We start from the raw sequence: 14,804 nt of genomic DNA, 5'->3' as shown, positions 1-14,804 counted from the left end.
AACTTTTGTAACAATGGGTTTTATATTCAATCATTTAATAAGAAAATTGCATGAAATTAACTGTTTTTTGCCCATAACGTTTTTTCTAAAGTACAAATATGGTCAAACAAAGTAATGGGACCTAAGTTGAGCTGTCCTCTATCCATTAAAAAAAGAATCATCAAAATCGGTTCACTAGGTGAGACGCTGTGAGTGGACAAACAAACGCCAAGAAAAAAAAACATACATACGGTATGAACTGATAACCGCCTCCTTTTTGAAGTCGGATAAAAATGAAAACTGCCACTTTGGAAAAATTAAATGAAAATGTAACATTTTAAGTAGGAATCATTTTGTGAAAGATCAGGGAAAACACTTATTTTATATAGCAGTAAGTTACCACCCCTAAGCCAGGGCTAAGGCAGAACCACATGCAATATACCAGTCAGCCTGGTTATCACATCCAGAGACTGCAGTTTCGTTTTTATTAGTACTCTTCAGTCTGGATTAGTGCTGTTATTCACTAATCCAGACTGAAGAGTTCTAATAAAAGTTATCCACCTTAGTGCAACAGTTTTTAGACAACTTTAAGGAATTAAATTTAAGAACATTTAAGAACCTGTTGAACATAATTTACATTATCATATTGCTGTTAATTGAAAAATAGTTATTTTTATCGTCTTAAAAACAACTACAGGTGTAACATAATAAGTGTAAAAATAATAACTAATGAAAAAAAATACTGTGTCATTAGTAGCAAAAGATAACACAAAATTAGGGAAATGAATAAATGAATAGTTAACAACATCTTGCATTAAAAGAAACACAAAGATAAAATTAGCTAAATGAGCTTCATCTTTGAATTCCAAAAATGTATTTCAGTTAGAAATTTTTAAAGTCTTCCTGCTGAATTTAACTGGGAACTTTTAAATCTCAGATTTACATGTTAATAGTTTTTCTGTGCAGCGCTTTCTACTTGTCACTTAAAACTTCTTTTTATGAAGCAAATTGCAGTCTAATACATTTTGCAAAATAGGAAACATTTGTATTACTGCATTTAATAAACTGACTTACAAAATATTAGAATTTATCAAGTAAAAATTTAAATATTTAGACACAAATCATAATACCACAAGAATTTTTTTGTCTAAGTTCAATTAGATGTTACTAATTTAGATATTAGTCTAATTATCCAAAGCAGTGAAAAAAAAAAAAAAAACTTGAACGTAAACAAAAAAGCTCAGCTTTAAATTCATTTTAATGTTATATCAAAATCTATTTTATTTCAATGTAACACTTCCTTTATTAATGCAAATTTCTTTTTTCATTGTATGATATTTAATATTTGAGGCATACATTTTACAATTTTCTATATTTAAAATCAAATGTAATTTTTTTATGATTACAACAAAACGCTTTAAAACTTAATGTAAATTCATCTGCTATATAAATGCGCTGCCATAAAAAAAGAGAAATAGAGAGAAATAGAGATAGCTTTTAAAATAAACCAATCAATATTTCACATAATATTGAGTATGAACAACTCAGAGCCATAACACGATTTTTGTTTCGGGGAGGGTTATAACAAACACATTTCTCGAGAAACCTATACAATCAATAAAATTTGATTTCAACTGTATATTCTATTGATTTTTGTTACAACAGGTTGTTTAAATGAGAGGGCAATGTCATATATTAAATCTGAAGCATGCATGACATAACTTAACCCCAGTTAAATATTTTACGTCTTTCTAACAACTCAAAAGAACAGATGCATGTACTCATGTACTCACATTTAAAGTAAGAATTAACGCTTATTAAATTTATATCTTTTTGACACTTAAAATATGTTAAACAGAGTGCCATAGTGATATGAGTGTTAAACATAGTGTTCGGCACTTTTAAATTGAAAGAATTTTGGTATTTTTGTTTGCATTAGGTATTCAAAATCTGAAAGAAAACACTTGTTTTATGAGAAATGATGTTTGCAATAAATACAATGAACATAAAACTGCAGATAAAGCAGAATTTGTACAATTATTCAATAATAATAATTTTTCAAATGAAATTAAAAAAAATAATGAATAAAAATAAAATAGTATGAATAATTTTTTCAGCAGAAAAAGAGTATAATGATTTTTTTTTTTTTGGGGGGGGGGGAGAGTTTTGAAATATATTTTGATGGGGGTTGAACCTAAAAAACTCATCCTTTGTATAAGGCCCTGATACAATGGCAGATGTGTTAATTTGATGTAAAAATGCTTCTCTATTAAGAAAAACAAATATATTGATTTGTTATTCGTTTTTAGTCTAGAATTTTTTATTTACCAAAAAATTGTGTACAAATTGATATTTTGTCCAAGTAAGTTTTTTCCAGGGTGGGAAAACTGCACAACCCATCTGGTGGTTAATAGATGCTATAGTAATTAGTGGGTTAGTTGGTGGATAGTAGTTAGCTATTAAATTAAGTATGTTACAGGGAATTACAAAAACTATTTTCATTTTAAATGCAGCTAATATGCTTTGAAAAACTTGTTTCCTGTTATTATTTAATTTATTTAAAAATTAAGCTATATAACATTTTATGCTTTTGATAAAGTAACTTGAATTTTCATACTCTATGACTTACAAGTTATTAAACACCAAGTAATTTTCAAGTAAAATAATGTTACTTACTCTATTAAGGAAGGGATACACTTCACTGTACTCAGCTTTTCCACCAACTTCTATAACAATCCTTCCAGCTCTGACAGCAGTAACATAATGATGAACACTGCCTTTTCCACCACCCATTCTTTTACCAATGCTCTGCAGTGAAAATAATTTATTGTTTCTAAGTACTAATTTGTTATAAGAGTATTTAGTAAACACATTTCAAATAACAACATTGATTAATGTGTCAGTTAAAAATTAAAATTAAAAATGTATCAGCAAGAAATATAATAATTCAAATAAGTTTCAATAAAATACTTCATGATTCTATAAACACAAAACCTTGAATCAAGGGCCGGCAAGTAATTTTAAATGGGTCCAGATACTTTTGAAAAATGTTCTTCGAGGTTCAGGGAGGAAAAAAATACTATGCCATACAAATTTTTTTATTTTCACTCCCAAGTTTAAATACAATACAGTCAGACTTGCTTATATGCATGGAGTATTATGCCATGGAAGTCTTCCAGTGTAAAAATTCATCACTCGCATTTCAGCAGAAATTTTCATTTTAATATAGACTAAACGCTTTTTGATTATTTTTTTTCATAATGTGTAAAAGCATTTTGATATGATAACATGTAGGCAGCCATAAAATATGTAATTTTGTTGTTTCCAAATCCATTTGTATCACTTTTGTTGTAACATTTGTATGTATGTGTGCGTATGTAGCAGTACTTCATGCAGCATAAAAATTTTAAGTCATAGAATGTTAAAATTTCATATACACGACCCCTACAGTGTCAAGTTGTACATTTTTCATGCTGATTGCAATCAAATATTCCAAAAAAGACATTTTTTTTGTTCTTTGTGACAAAAGAATATTGATTTTAAGCCATCTTTGTATCAAGTTAATGTTTCCAAGGCATCTATTAATCCATCTTTAGGAGCCAATGAATATTCTGTGCAACTTGGTGAAAGTCACCTCTAAATACATTTTTATTACTTTACTTAATTCAGAAAGGATTTTCTACAGCAGCAAAAAATTTCCATTTTCTGATTTTAATGCAAATCATTTTTAAGTTCTTAAAAAAAAAATAAAGAAAATATAAATAAAGCACCGCAAATTAAACAGAACCTTGAACTTTTAAGGCTCAGATTTTTGAGACTTTACTGTAATTAAAAATGCACTATCAGGTGCCCTTTTTCTGGTATTGCTTGACATTACCCCAAAATTGTAGCAGTTTCGTTCAGCTCACCACACTTGCTTACCAGATGCTACCAGTGTATCAGGTGTGGCTTCTATAACATGCTTATTTAGTTCTGTAAACAGTCTGGCTCAGCAGTACTCAACAAACTGTTATTATACAGTGAACTGTTATTATATAGTGAATACTCAAGAGCGACCACCCTTCCTTCCGGGAAAAAGCGGTTGTTAAGAGAGGTGGTCGCTCAAAAAAGTATGAAATTTAAAAAATTGCCGAAAGAATTTCTGCAAAAATAGTACTGTAAATTTACAAATTTTATTAAACAAAGAAACATGAAAATTAATTGAGTTTGCTATTTATCGAATACTGCATCATATAAGCACTACTACATATGAATTTTTAAACTTTCTTAAAATATGAAGAAATTTCAGATTGTTCCATATTTTTTGCTTTTTGTGACAATATCACTTTCAAATATCTTTTTCTGTAAAAAACAGTCAGAAAACTCAATTTTCAACCAAAAATAAGGATTAAAACCTTTATTTTGAAATTCAAGACATACTTTTTTAGACACTGGTTTCCACAATGGGTCGATTCTCCAAACAGCAAACATTCTCCTAGTATCTAATTCTCTATTAACAGTGTTTCTTATGACTTCAATGCTACCATACTTGAGGTATCCAGCACTTAATGCCTGAAGGACAAAATATTTAAAACTTTTCGTTACTATAGATATTAGCAAGTTAATTTAAAGTGCATTTGAAAAGATTAAAATAGTTATAAATATTAGATGAACACAAATCAATCAATGCTGTAAAAATACAAAAATATCAGACCAATGTTTCAACATTTACAAGGAAACAATTTTTATGAAATAGCTTAAAATTTTGGATAGGAAGCAATTATTATCAAAGAAACTTAATGAAACACAGTTAGATTTATTAAAAAGTAACTGTTTGTAATTTTATTCAAAATGTCAATAAAATGTCATTGATCAATAAAGTATCAGCAGTAGTTAAAACACACATCAAAAAGTATTTCTGCATAAAGAATATTTTTGAACTATATTTGCAGTACTACCAATTTTAAAAGCAACAATATATATAAGATTAACAAGCTACAATTTGATTCATGATACAATGTTTTTTATATCAAAGCTAATGTAATGTAATGTTGAGTAAAAATACAAATGTTATAAAAACTGCATTTTTGCCAGCATCATTCCGTACCCATATTTTTGAGTGCATTTAAGTATATGCTAACAAGGCGATATTAATAGGAAAACTTCATTTCCGAAAGATTATAAGAAAAGCTTTACTTCAAGTTCTGAAATTATATTGAGATATAACAGCTATTTTAGTCATTAAAATTAGTTGCATAGTTTGTTCACACAAAATAAAACTATGATTAATAAGTAGATAACAATTTTCTTAGCAAAGTCTGTAACATCAGCTAAATAGAAAAAAATAATATTAACTTGCTATAGAATCATTACCATGTTTTTCATATTACAACTGACATTCCATTTTTGCTGTACTGTAAACCGCGACTAATTTTGCAGTACATTACAATGAACTTCTAATATCGAAGCAATTTTGCGAATTAATCCTTTATTTACCGACACAAACAGATGCAGAAAAAGACTTCTTTTTAAAAATTCAAGTTAACCAAAATCAGGTTTAAAACTTCAATGCCAAATAATAAGCTACTGTCTGCCATCCATTACATGGAAAGGCTAATATCCGATTTATAGTGGAAATGGACGAATCTATTAGTTTATAGGGATGTTAGTTGGTTTGTTACAGATGTGCACTTTTGCCTCTCTATTATTTAGCCTTAGTTTTGTAAAAATAAAAATTTGCTCTTTCAGCAACATTTTTTAAATCTAAAGTATATTTGATCTATATTTTCACGGCAAAAATTAATTGATTTATTTATTCACAACAAAGTTTTGAGCTTACCACTTTGCTTTTAGGTTCCTGAACGAAATGAAAATATTTTCTTTTCTTCTTGTTGTTTCCAAGGTAACTTTTTTTGTTTTCCCTTATTTTATTTTAGAGAATGCAATAAATGAATAAGGCACTAGTGATATTATAAAAAGCGTGCATCAGAATCCCATCGCTATTTTATCTTCTCCCCTACTAGATTCATTCAGATGGAATAGTCTTTACTTGGCAGATCGCCAAATTACATACAATCCGGGTTCAAACAGTAAATGTTTTGGTTTTCACAGCATTTAAATGGCTATTTTGCTATGAGTTGCAAAGATCCTATCAATATAATAGCAAAAGTTCAATTTTAACATTTCTATCTAACTGTACTGCAAATTCTAATTGTGACATTATTCAAATAATGTTAGCACAGTTGATTCTCTGGTTAACAATGATCTATTTAATGACATTCTCTATTTAAAGACAACGTTTTATGATACTGGATGCTCCACTGTAGTTTTAGAAGCCATTCTACTTATAGACGCATTCTTCTGAAGAACAATTTTTCGTGGTTTCTTGAAAGTTGTTAGAGAATCAACTGTATGTTACAGTCAGACCTCAATATAAAGTCACCCCGCATATAAGGTCATTTTTCTGAAGTCCCGGCTCATTGAATAGGAATTTTTATGTTATGTCTTATAGGATATATATGGTCAAGTCTTAATACAGTAATCGCTTATGAGGTCACTCTTGTCTGATTTCTTTCAATGATTTCAGTGCTTAATAGATTCACTTCCAAGAATTTTTTGCGACATACGATCCTTTAAAAATGAAAAGTGGTATTCCTATTGAAATAGCATGTGATGCACCAAATGCAGTAGAAAGCGAATATTAAGCAATAATGAGGGCACTCAGAGTGCACATATCACACTTTTTTGCCAGTCATGAGAAGCTGAAGGAAATTTTCAGAAAACAATTAGAGACAATTGTGCTTAAATTAAAGTAAAAACCTATTAGTCCAGTACTAATGATACAGCTTTACTCTACTTGAAAGTGATAAAAATTCATTTTAAAATTTCCTTTTGATTCCAAAGGCTTTAATTGGTTCAAATCTATTAAACTCTATTATAAAATAATTTCTGATATTTTTGAACGCTTTAAATTTTAAAAAGAATTAATGCATATACATGTTTATACCTTACATACATATTTATTCCTTACACTCGTAATAAACTATATATGAACCGGTTATGAGATCAGTTTCGTGAAGTCTCGAGGGGTGACCTTATAGCGAGGTCCGACTATGTTTGCTACCAGTCAGTAATGCTTTTAAAGGGCCATGGCATCTCATAAGTCCGTGTTATTGAAATATTTTGACAAAAGTTTCTTTAAGCAGTAAGTTACCTCCCAAAGCCAGGGCTAAGGCAGAACGACATGCAATATACTGACATCCTGGTTATCCCATTTAGAGACTGCAGTTTCGTTTTTGTTATAGAATCATCAGTCTGGAATAGGGAATAACACAGCAGGAGGCAGGTAACTTACTGCTTAATATCCAAGCTTTGCCTTCAATTTTCGAGTTGAACTGCACCATATCTGCAGAGTATCTGTGGTCGATAAATTAACTTTATCTACTAGATTTTTGGTACTCTCAGCTTCAATGAGATGACCATCTGCCACCAGCTTGGTTATTCTCTATTCCAGGCTAATGAATTCATAGCAAGGACCAATCTGCAGTCGAGCAGGATAACTAAGCTGTTGGTATATTGGATGGAACAGCTTTTTTGTTAACACTTCTAACTCAATTAATATCCAAAAAAACTTTTCAAAATCCAGAAATATGAATTTATCTGTACATACTTTGAGTTTAAAAATAAAGTACTTTTAGGCTTTGATTTTTGCTTCTAGGGCAAAGCAAAGTGCTGGGTAAAGAAACTGCAAGCCTAATTGCTAGAATGACTTTCGAGAATCATTCATGCTATACAACTCAGACAAAAGATATCAAAATCATGATAATTTGTGTTAGTCTGTAATGACGATCTTTTTAAATTCATACCTGCTAAAATGAATTCTTTTTGTCAAAGCTACCAGATTTATCTAGTTTCTGCGATCAAATGCAATGTACAAATAAATTTGAGTTAAATATTTATTACTATTTTAAAACTGCAGAGTCATTTTCTTCCCTATAAATGTTAGTCTCTAATGCTAGAATTGCCCATATGTAAAAAGTAAATGCAATATATTTCAAAATTTTTGTAATAAAGACAAAAATAAAACAAAAATTCTTACAATAATTCCATACTGTCCATGTAAAAGTGTATTGTGGATTCGTTCAGGTCCTCTTAAATCGTTGTGTAATTTCCGAAGCAGTGGCGGTTTCTGATTAATATAATATTGAGGAATTTTGGCTATGACAGGCAACTTTCTTTGTTCTGGTAGTTCAATACCTAAATTACATAAAGAAAATATAAATATATGAGCTGATTAGTATATGGCTTGTAAATTTGTTATTAAATGAAAAGATAAAATATAACAACAAATACTATGCATGTAAGTACAAAATAAAAAAAATAAACTAAAGTTGAACTAAAAGAGTTCAACTTTAGTTTATTATTTTTATTTTGTACTTACATGCATAATATTTGTTGTTATATTTATTTTTTCCTTTGAGAAAGTGAGTGTTCCTATGAGAAAGGTCCTAATAAGAAAGTTCCTATGATAAACTGGATAATTGGAAACTCTGGCTAATTTTTTTTTTGGAAAAAAAGTTTCATTTGCTATTTAATTAGGTCAAAAATTTCACACATAACACCTGCATTAAAATACAAGTTTTGGCTGAGACAAACAAAAGCTGAACTATTCAATAAAAAGTTTCTTGCCAGAGGACTAGAAGCTGGCTAACATTACACCGCTCTTCAAGAAAGGGTCTAAAGGGAGTGCGGGAAATTATAGACCTGTGAGTCTAACTTCGGTGGTTTGCAAAATTTTTGAAACATTGATGAAAATTAAGATAGTAAATTTTCTAGAGACTAATAATCTATTGACTAGTTTTCAGTACGGTTTCAGGAAAGGTAAATCTTGTGCAACTAATTTATTACATTTCTATGACAAAGTTACCATGGCTTTGGACAATAAGAAGCCTGTAGATGTTGTTTACATTGATTTTCAAAAAGCTTTCGATAAGGTACCGCATGTTGCTCTACTTAGCAAATTAGCTGATATAGGAATGGGAGGGAAAACTTTCATTAGGGTAAAAAGCTGGCTGACCGGAAAGAAACACGAAGTAGTTGTAAGAGGAAATTATTCTAATTGGAGTGAGGTCTTAAGCGGGGTTCCTCAAGGATCAGTGTTAGGGCCTGTTTTGTTCATTGTCTTTATGAACGATATTCACAAAAATATTTCTGGAAACATGAATTGTTTTGCTGATGATGTCAAAGTTATGGGGACTGTAGAAAATGATGAACAAGCAAATCAGCTGCAAGAGGATCTAGATCATATTACGGAGTGGGCTGATAAATGGGGGTATGGCTGTTAATGTTGGGAAATGTCAAGTGCTACATTTAGGGCATGGAAACAAGTGTACAAGTTATTATTTGCAAGGTTCAGTCATTAGTCAGGCAGACAAAGTTACTGATTTGGAGGTCTTAATAAGTCAGGATTTAAAGTTTAGCCAACAGTGCAGCATTGCTAGCAACAAAGCCAATAAGATGCTTGGGTTTATCAATAGATCTATTTCAAATAAATCTAAAGAAGTTCTTCTGCCCTTATATAGAAGTTTGGTAAGACCCTATTTGGAGTATGCTGTTCAGTTTTGGTCTCCTTATCTTAAGAAAGACATTAATGTATTGGAAAGGGTTCAAAGGCGGGCTACAAGGCTAATAAGTGGACTTTCCCACTTAGATTACGATTCCAAGCTTAGCAGGCTAAAAATGTACAGTCTTGAGCAAAGAAGAGACCGAGGGGACATGATTCAGCTGTTTAAATTTATTAAAACGAAAAATGTTACGGGGCTAAAGTTTAGCACTGAAAACAGGACAAGGGGTCATTGTTTTAAGCTATTTAAATCTCAGGCTAACATGGATATTAGGAAAAATTATTATTTTAACAGGGTAGTGGAACCTTGGAACAGCTTACCGGAAGAGGTGGTAATGAGCAAAGGAGTAGACAGTTTTAAGAGGGCCATTGATCTTCACTGGGGATTGTAAATTGACTAGGACCAGTCTAGCTGGGCCCAGAGCCTGTTACTGGTTGTCACTTTTGTATTTGTATTTGAAAACCCAAATATTTTTAAAAGGATATTGTTCAGTATTTTATGTGGTTGTAGAAAACTCAACAGGTTCATGGATTGGATATTAAATCTTTTGTGTACAGAGAAGGAAGCCAATACAACTTGCTTAGAGATGTGACGATATCATAAGGAATGTAATGCAGACTTTCAGAAAGATGCTTCATAAATGCATAGCATATGAAGGTGGGTGTTTTGGAATATTTAACTGTCAAAATCAAGTGATTCAGAGTACGTAACATAAATGGCAAACATTGTTGTTTAAGAGAATAAAATCATTTTCAATAAATATTTATTATTGCTTTGTTATTCATATTTGAAATGTGAGAGTTCATTCTGCCGCACCCTGTAGTTTTATCTAATAATGTTTATAAGCAGTGCTGTAGTTGGATTATTATTATTATTATTATTACTTTTTTGAGGGGGGGAGGGAGAGGGATGACCAAAAGAAAAGATAGTTTGAATTTTAAATCCTTTGTCATTACACTTCAATTATTTTTATTACAAAAAAAAATATTTTATTTATTACAAAAGGGGACAGCTCCTCTGACAAATACAGCACTGTTTACAACTAAAAATGTTCAATTACAAGTACATTTCGCTTCAGAACCATCTTTTAGACACAATATCAAAATAAATTTTTAAAACTAGAGTTGGACAAACTAATGAGAGGGGTTTGTGATACCCCCGAAAAGGGGTATCACAAATTCCACACTTTAAACTGAATGTTGTTTGTCATTGTTTACTGCTAAATAACTACTTTGGGAAGGGGAGGGTCACAGCACATGTAGCAGAATTAATATTTTTACAGGGGTGTTTTTAGGGATCTTATTTAATTTAGGGATGTGTCCCCTGTTTAGTATTTTCCCCATAGTAATTTAGGGTAAAAATCAGGATTGTGAAATTTGCTTGTTTACTAGTGGTGAGCAGATGCAAATTTATTAGTCAAAACTCATTTTTGGAAATAAACAGTTTTAAAAAGAAGGAGAATGAAGTAAACAGAACATAATTTAAAAAATGATTGCAAATATATCTAACCTTCATGCTTGTGTATCAAAGGGTTTCATTTTTGTGATTTGGAATTTTGAAATGGTTTTCATTTTTGTGCCTCATTTTTAATGCTAATTGTTGCTTTAAATATGAATTAGTATCAATAAATGTTTCCTTTTTAATATCTTGTACCATTAATAAACTTTTTTTTAAAACAATCAACCACACAAAAAAGGGACAAATCCAGAACTCAGCCACTCCCACATTTTTTTATAGACAGGCATTGTACATACTCGTATATAAGTTAATAAATTTAGTACAAAAAAGAGGTTAAAATTTCGGGAGTCGACTTATATGCAGGAAAATTTTCTGAAACTTTTGCTGCAAACAATTCTTGGGGGAAAAACACTTAAAAATATGAACATTTTACTGATTTTATATACACACAAGCAGAGCAGATACAAGAACGGACCTATTTAATTAATGGCCAGACAATATTAAATTATAGTAGAACATGTAGATAGTTATTTCTTCAGTGTTTAGTAAATGTCCCAGTGGCATAATGTTTTGTAGCTGTCTGCGACAAGCTTTTAGAACTTCATAATCTGCCTGCAAAACTTTGAGTGTGGTTTCAATTAAAAAAAAAATATAATAAATAAATAAACGAGTCTTTTTTAAAATAATGACTTTTGGAAAAAGGCAGAAGGTGCACCCCCCGCCCAAAGACGATACTCCCCCCCCCAAACCAAGCCCAAAATCTTTCTCAAATTACCTCCTCCTAAAAGTTTCAATGGTGCAATCTGATGACCCCCGCTCTCCTGTCCTTGGTGGGCACCTGACATTTGCAAACATGTGTTTGCTATTAAACAGAAGTCTGTCCAGGATTTTTTCACAGGGTCTTTTTTTTTTGTGAAAAATCAATTTATTTTGTGAAAAAGCAAATAATTTTGTGTGGGGGTGGGGCCGAGTAAAATGAAATTTCAAAATGGATGTTTGTGTGAAATTTTTCTTTTTTACGTTATTATATTATATTTTCTGTTTAATAATTGGAAAAAAAATCAAGCAATGGTTGAGCATTTAACTCTTTGAAACTCTTAAAAATCTCAGAATTTTGTTAAAAACATCTAAATTTCATGATTTTAATAAAAATAAAAGGAGAATTTATTTGTTTACCTCTTAACAAAGCGTATTAAACATCAAAAATTCGAAAATCCGATTCTCAAAGCGGATGCAAAGAGATTGTAATTCGCAAAGTGACGGCTCCAAAAGTGTAAAAACGGCTCATAAAAGATTTTTTTTTTTTTTTTTGAATTTTAGAATTGCATTTTAGAGGCTTATGATAAACATATCATTTATATCTATCAACACAGTTGCAGCAAAAACTAAAATTAAACCATATATTCAGCACTTAAATGTTTGACTCAAACAAAAACGGAATTTCGTTTTAAAATCTTGAAATGATGGTTTTAATAGACTTTTCATTTATTTGCCTCCATATAAAGCGAAGTTAGATCGAAAAAAAAAGTAAAAGTTCGATTCTCATATCGGATGCAATTAGATTGTATTTTTCAAAATGAAAGCATTAAAAGTATAAAAACGGTAAATAAAAAGTTTATTAAAGTAAAATAATTTTAGAATTACCATTTAACAGGTCTGCATGATGAATATTATTAATATCACTGACATATTCACCGAAAATTTGGAGTCGTGACAAAAAAAAAAAGATAAGTAAAGGTTTAACACCAGACACTAAATGGCTAAAATTTTAAAGCTGGTAACCCTATTTGAAGCAATCACATTTCAGTTCGCTGATAAATGTTTTTAAAATTTTTTTTTAAAGTCATTAGCCGGGAAGAAAAAGTCTTTACTCTTCATTTTCAGAGAACTTTATAACAACAGTACTGCTAACGATTTGATGAAACAAACAAGCTAAATTATTCACTATGTTATTAGTTATTTATCGCTTGCATCACAGAAATGTGCTGACCTTTTTTTATTGTACACAGTAACACACACAGCGGGTGGGCAAAGGATAACATGTGCAATCATTCTCTCCCTGCGCCAGCAGTTCATGCAAATAAAGTCCCACAGTTGCAGACAGCTTTTTTTTTTCCTTTTCTTTCTCTGCAGACAACCTTTTTTTTTTGAGGGGGGGACAACTTTTATTTTTTTTAGTGCGGCAGAACTGTCCGCGATAGGGTTTTGTTTTCCGCGATAATGTCGCCGTGTCACGGCGTTTCTGCCACTGGGGTAAATGTATTAAATTAAAATCAGAATATGTACAGAATTTCAAGTTCTTTAGAACTGAGTGGTTGCGAGTGGCAAATGAGAGCTAATCTTTTTACTTTATTTGAGGGTACATGCGAGTCTGCCATAATAAGCATAAAAGTAGTAACCTGCAGTTGAGTTCAAACTGAGATATTTCCGCTTAAAGTTCTGTGCCTTCATATATTTGATTCAGATGCAACTTTTTCAGAAATTTTAAAACACTTTTTCCCATTCATAAATGAACATATGTACACTGTATTTAGGTAATTGTTATAAAGAACCACCTACAGACAAACTCAATTTTACTATAAAGAGCAGTATGACTTTTGTGCTTCGCACAGCAACATTGATCAAGGGAAGATGGGGTTACTACTTATTTATAGTACTAATTTATTTTGCGTTATCTGTGTCTTGTCTCAGCATATTGTAAATTGAATACTTTGCTTAGAAATTTTTAATAATTTTAAATCTTGATAATTCAATGATTATGTTTCTGAAACAATATTTGAGACATTACCTTCAAATGATGGCGGTGGTTGGTCCAACTTCATGTCATTGAATTGTTTTGAAACTCCTCTGGTACCTGAAAGAGTATATCGTTTTTGGAGATTACAGCGTGCACAATCATACGTAACAAACGTAAACAGCCCATTATTTAGAAAAAATATCACTCCATATTATTTGCAGCAAGAAATATTAAGTAGTGCATGACTCCTCTATTTTGCGGTATAAGCACATAAAAATTATAACTACAAAACATTATTTGATAAAAGATAAGGATGAAAACTTCTTAAAAGGATATACAAACAAACATTCTAAAAAGTAGCGAATAAAATGGATCAACGATTTGAAAGTGCATTCATATGCACGCAGAGGTTAGAAAACAAAAATGAGAAAAAAAAATTACGAATGACGAGATGCATTAATGTAAACTGAAATTTTTAAATATACTCACAAAAAATGACACATTTCAGATAAGAAGATTTGGAAAAAGGTTCAAATTTCAGAATATTTCTTAAAAGAGACATTTTGTTGCTTTTTGTTCGAAATCGAGGTTTTGTTACTTTACATTATGTTGTACAGTGCACTACAAGAAGATCATTAGTTAAGTTCCTCCTCTTCAGCATTAATAATGAAGAATTTTTCGAAACATTCATAAGTAAATGAGCTACAAAATAAGACTGAATAAACAGGACACAATTTTTGCTGCATTATATGTGTTTTTATGTGTATGTGTTTGTGTGTAGGTGTGTGTAGGTGTATGTGCGTAGTTGTGTATGTAGGGTTGTGTGTAGTATGTAGTAGTAGTTGTGTATGTAGTATGCGTGTGTGTGTAGGACATGGATGCAACCTGGAGACGGCTTTAAATGAAAAGGATTATTCTTTCCTGAGATAAAATGTGTTTCTTAGATCATTAAATGGTAGTATTTTTTACAGATTTTCTCACGACATTTTTATTTTTATCGTTAAAAAACTTATGAACTAACCAAAATC

The 14,804-nt window shown here is 30.7% G+C and overlaps 1 protein-coding gene across 2 annotated transcripts in view; it reads right to left on the bottom strand.

Moving 5' to 3' along the window:
* The window catches only part of LOC129227221 (39S ribosomal protein L16, mitochondrial-like), a 39,874-nt gene extending 25,478 nt beyond the window's left edge, over positions 1–14,396 (bottom strand). Inside the window, exons 1-5 of one of the 2 annotated variants that reach the window (XM_054861729.1) lie at positions 14,266–14,396; positions 13,828–13,893; positions 8,057–8,214; positions 4,399–4,530; positions 2,656–2,787 (exon numbers count right to left, since the gene is read on the bottom strand). In XM_054861729.1, the coding sequence (XP_054717704.1) occupies positions 2,656–2,787; positions 4,399–4,530; positions 8,057–8,214; positions 13,828–13,893; positions 14,266–14,338 (561 nt within the window). In that variant the 5' untranslated portion in view covers positions 14,339–14,396. The remainder of the gene's footprint in view (positions 1–2,655; positions 2,788–4,398; positions 4,531–8,056; positions 8,215–13,827; positions 13,894–14,265) is intronic. The other variant, XM_054861728.1, reaches the window with a different exon arrangement.
* Positions 14,397–14,804: the final 408 nt, after the last annotated feature.

The sequence above is a fragment of the Uloborus diversus genome, chromosome 8 (assembly GCF_026930045.1).
Source record: "Uloborus diversus isolate 005 chromosome 8, Udiv.v.3.1, whole genome shotgun sequence".
NCBI classification, from domain to species: Eukaryota; Metazoa; Arthropoda; class Arachnida; order Araneae; family Uloboridae; genus Uloborus; species Uloborus diversus.
Note: the sequence above shows the minus strand (reverse complement) of the source record. Positions and strands in the feature narration are given on the sequence as shown.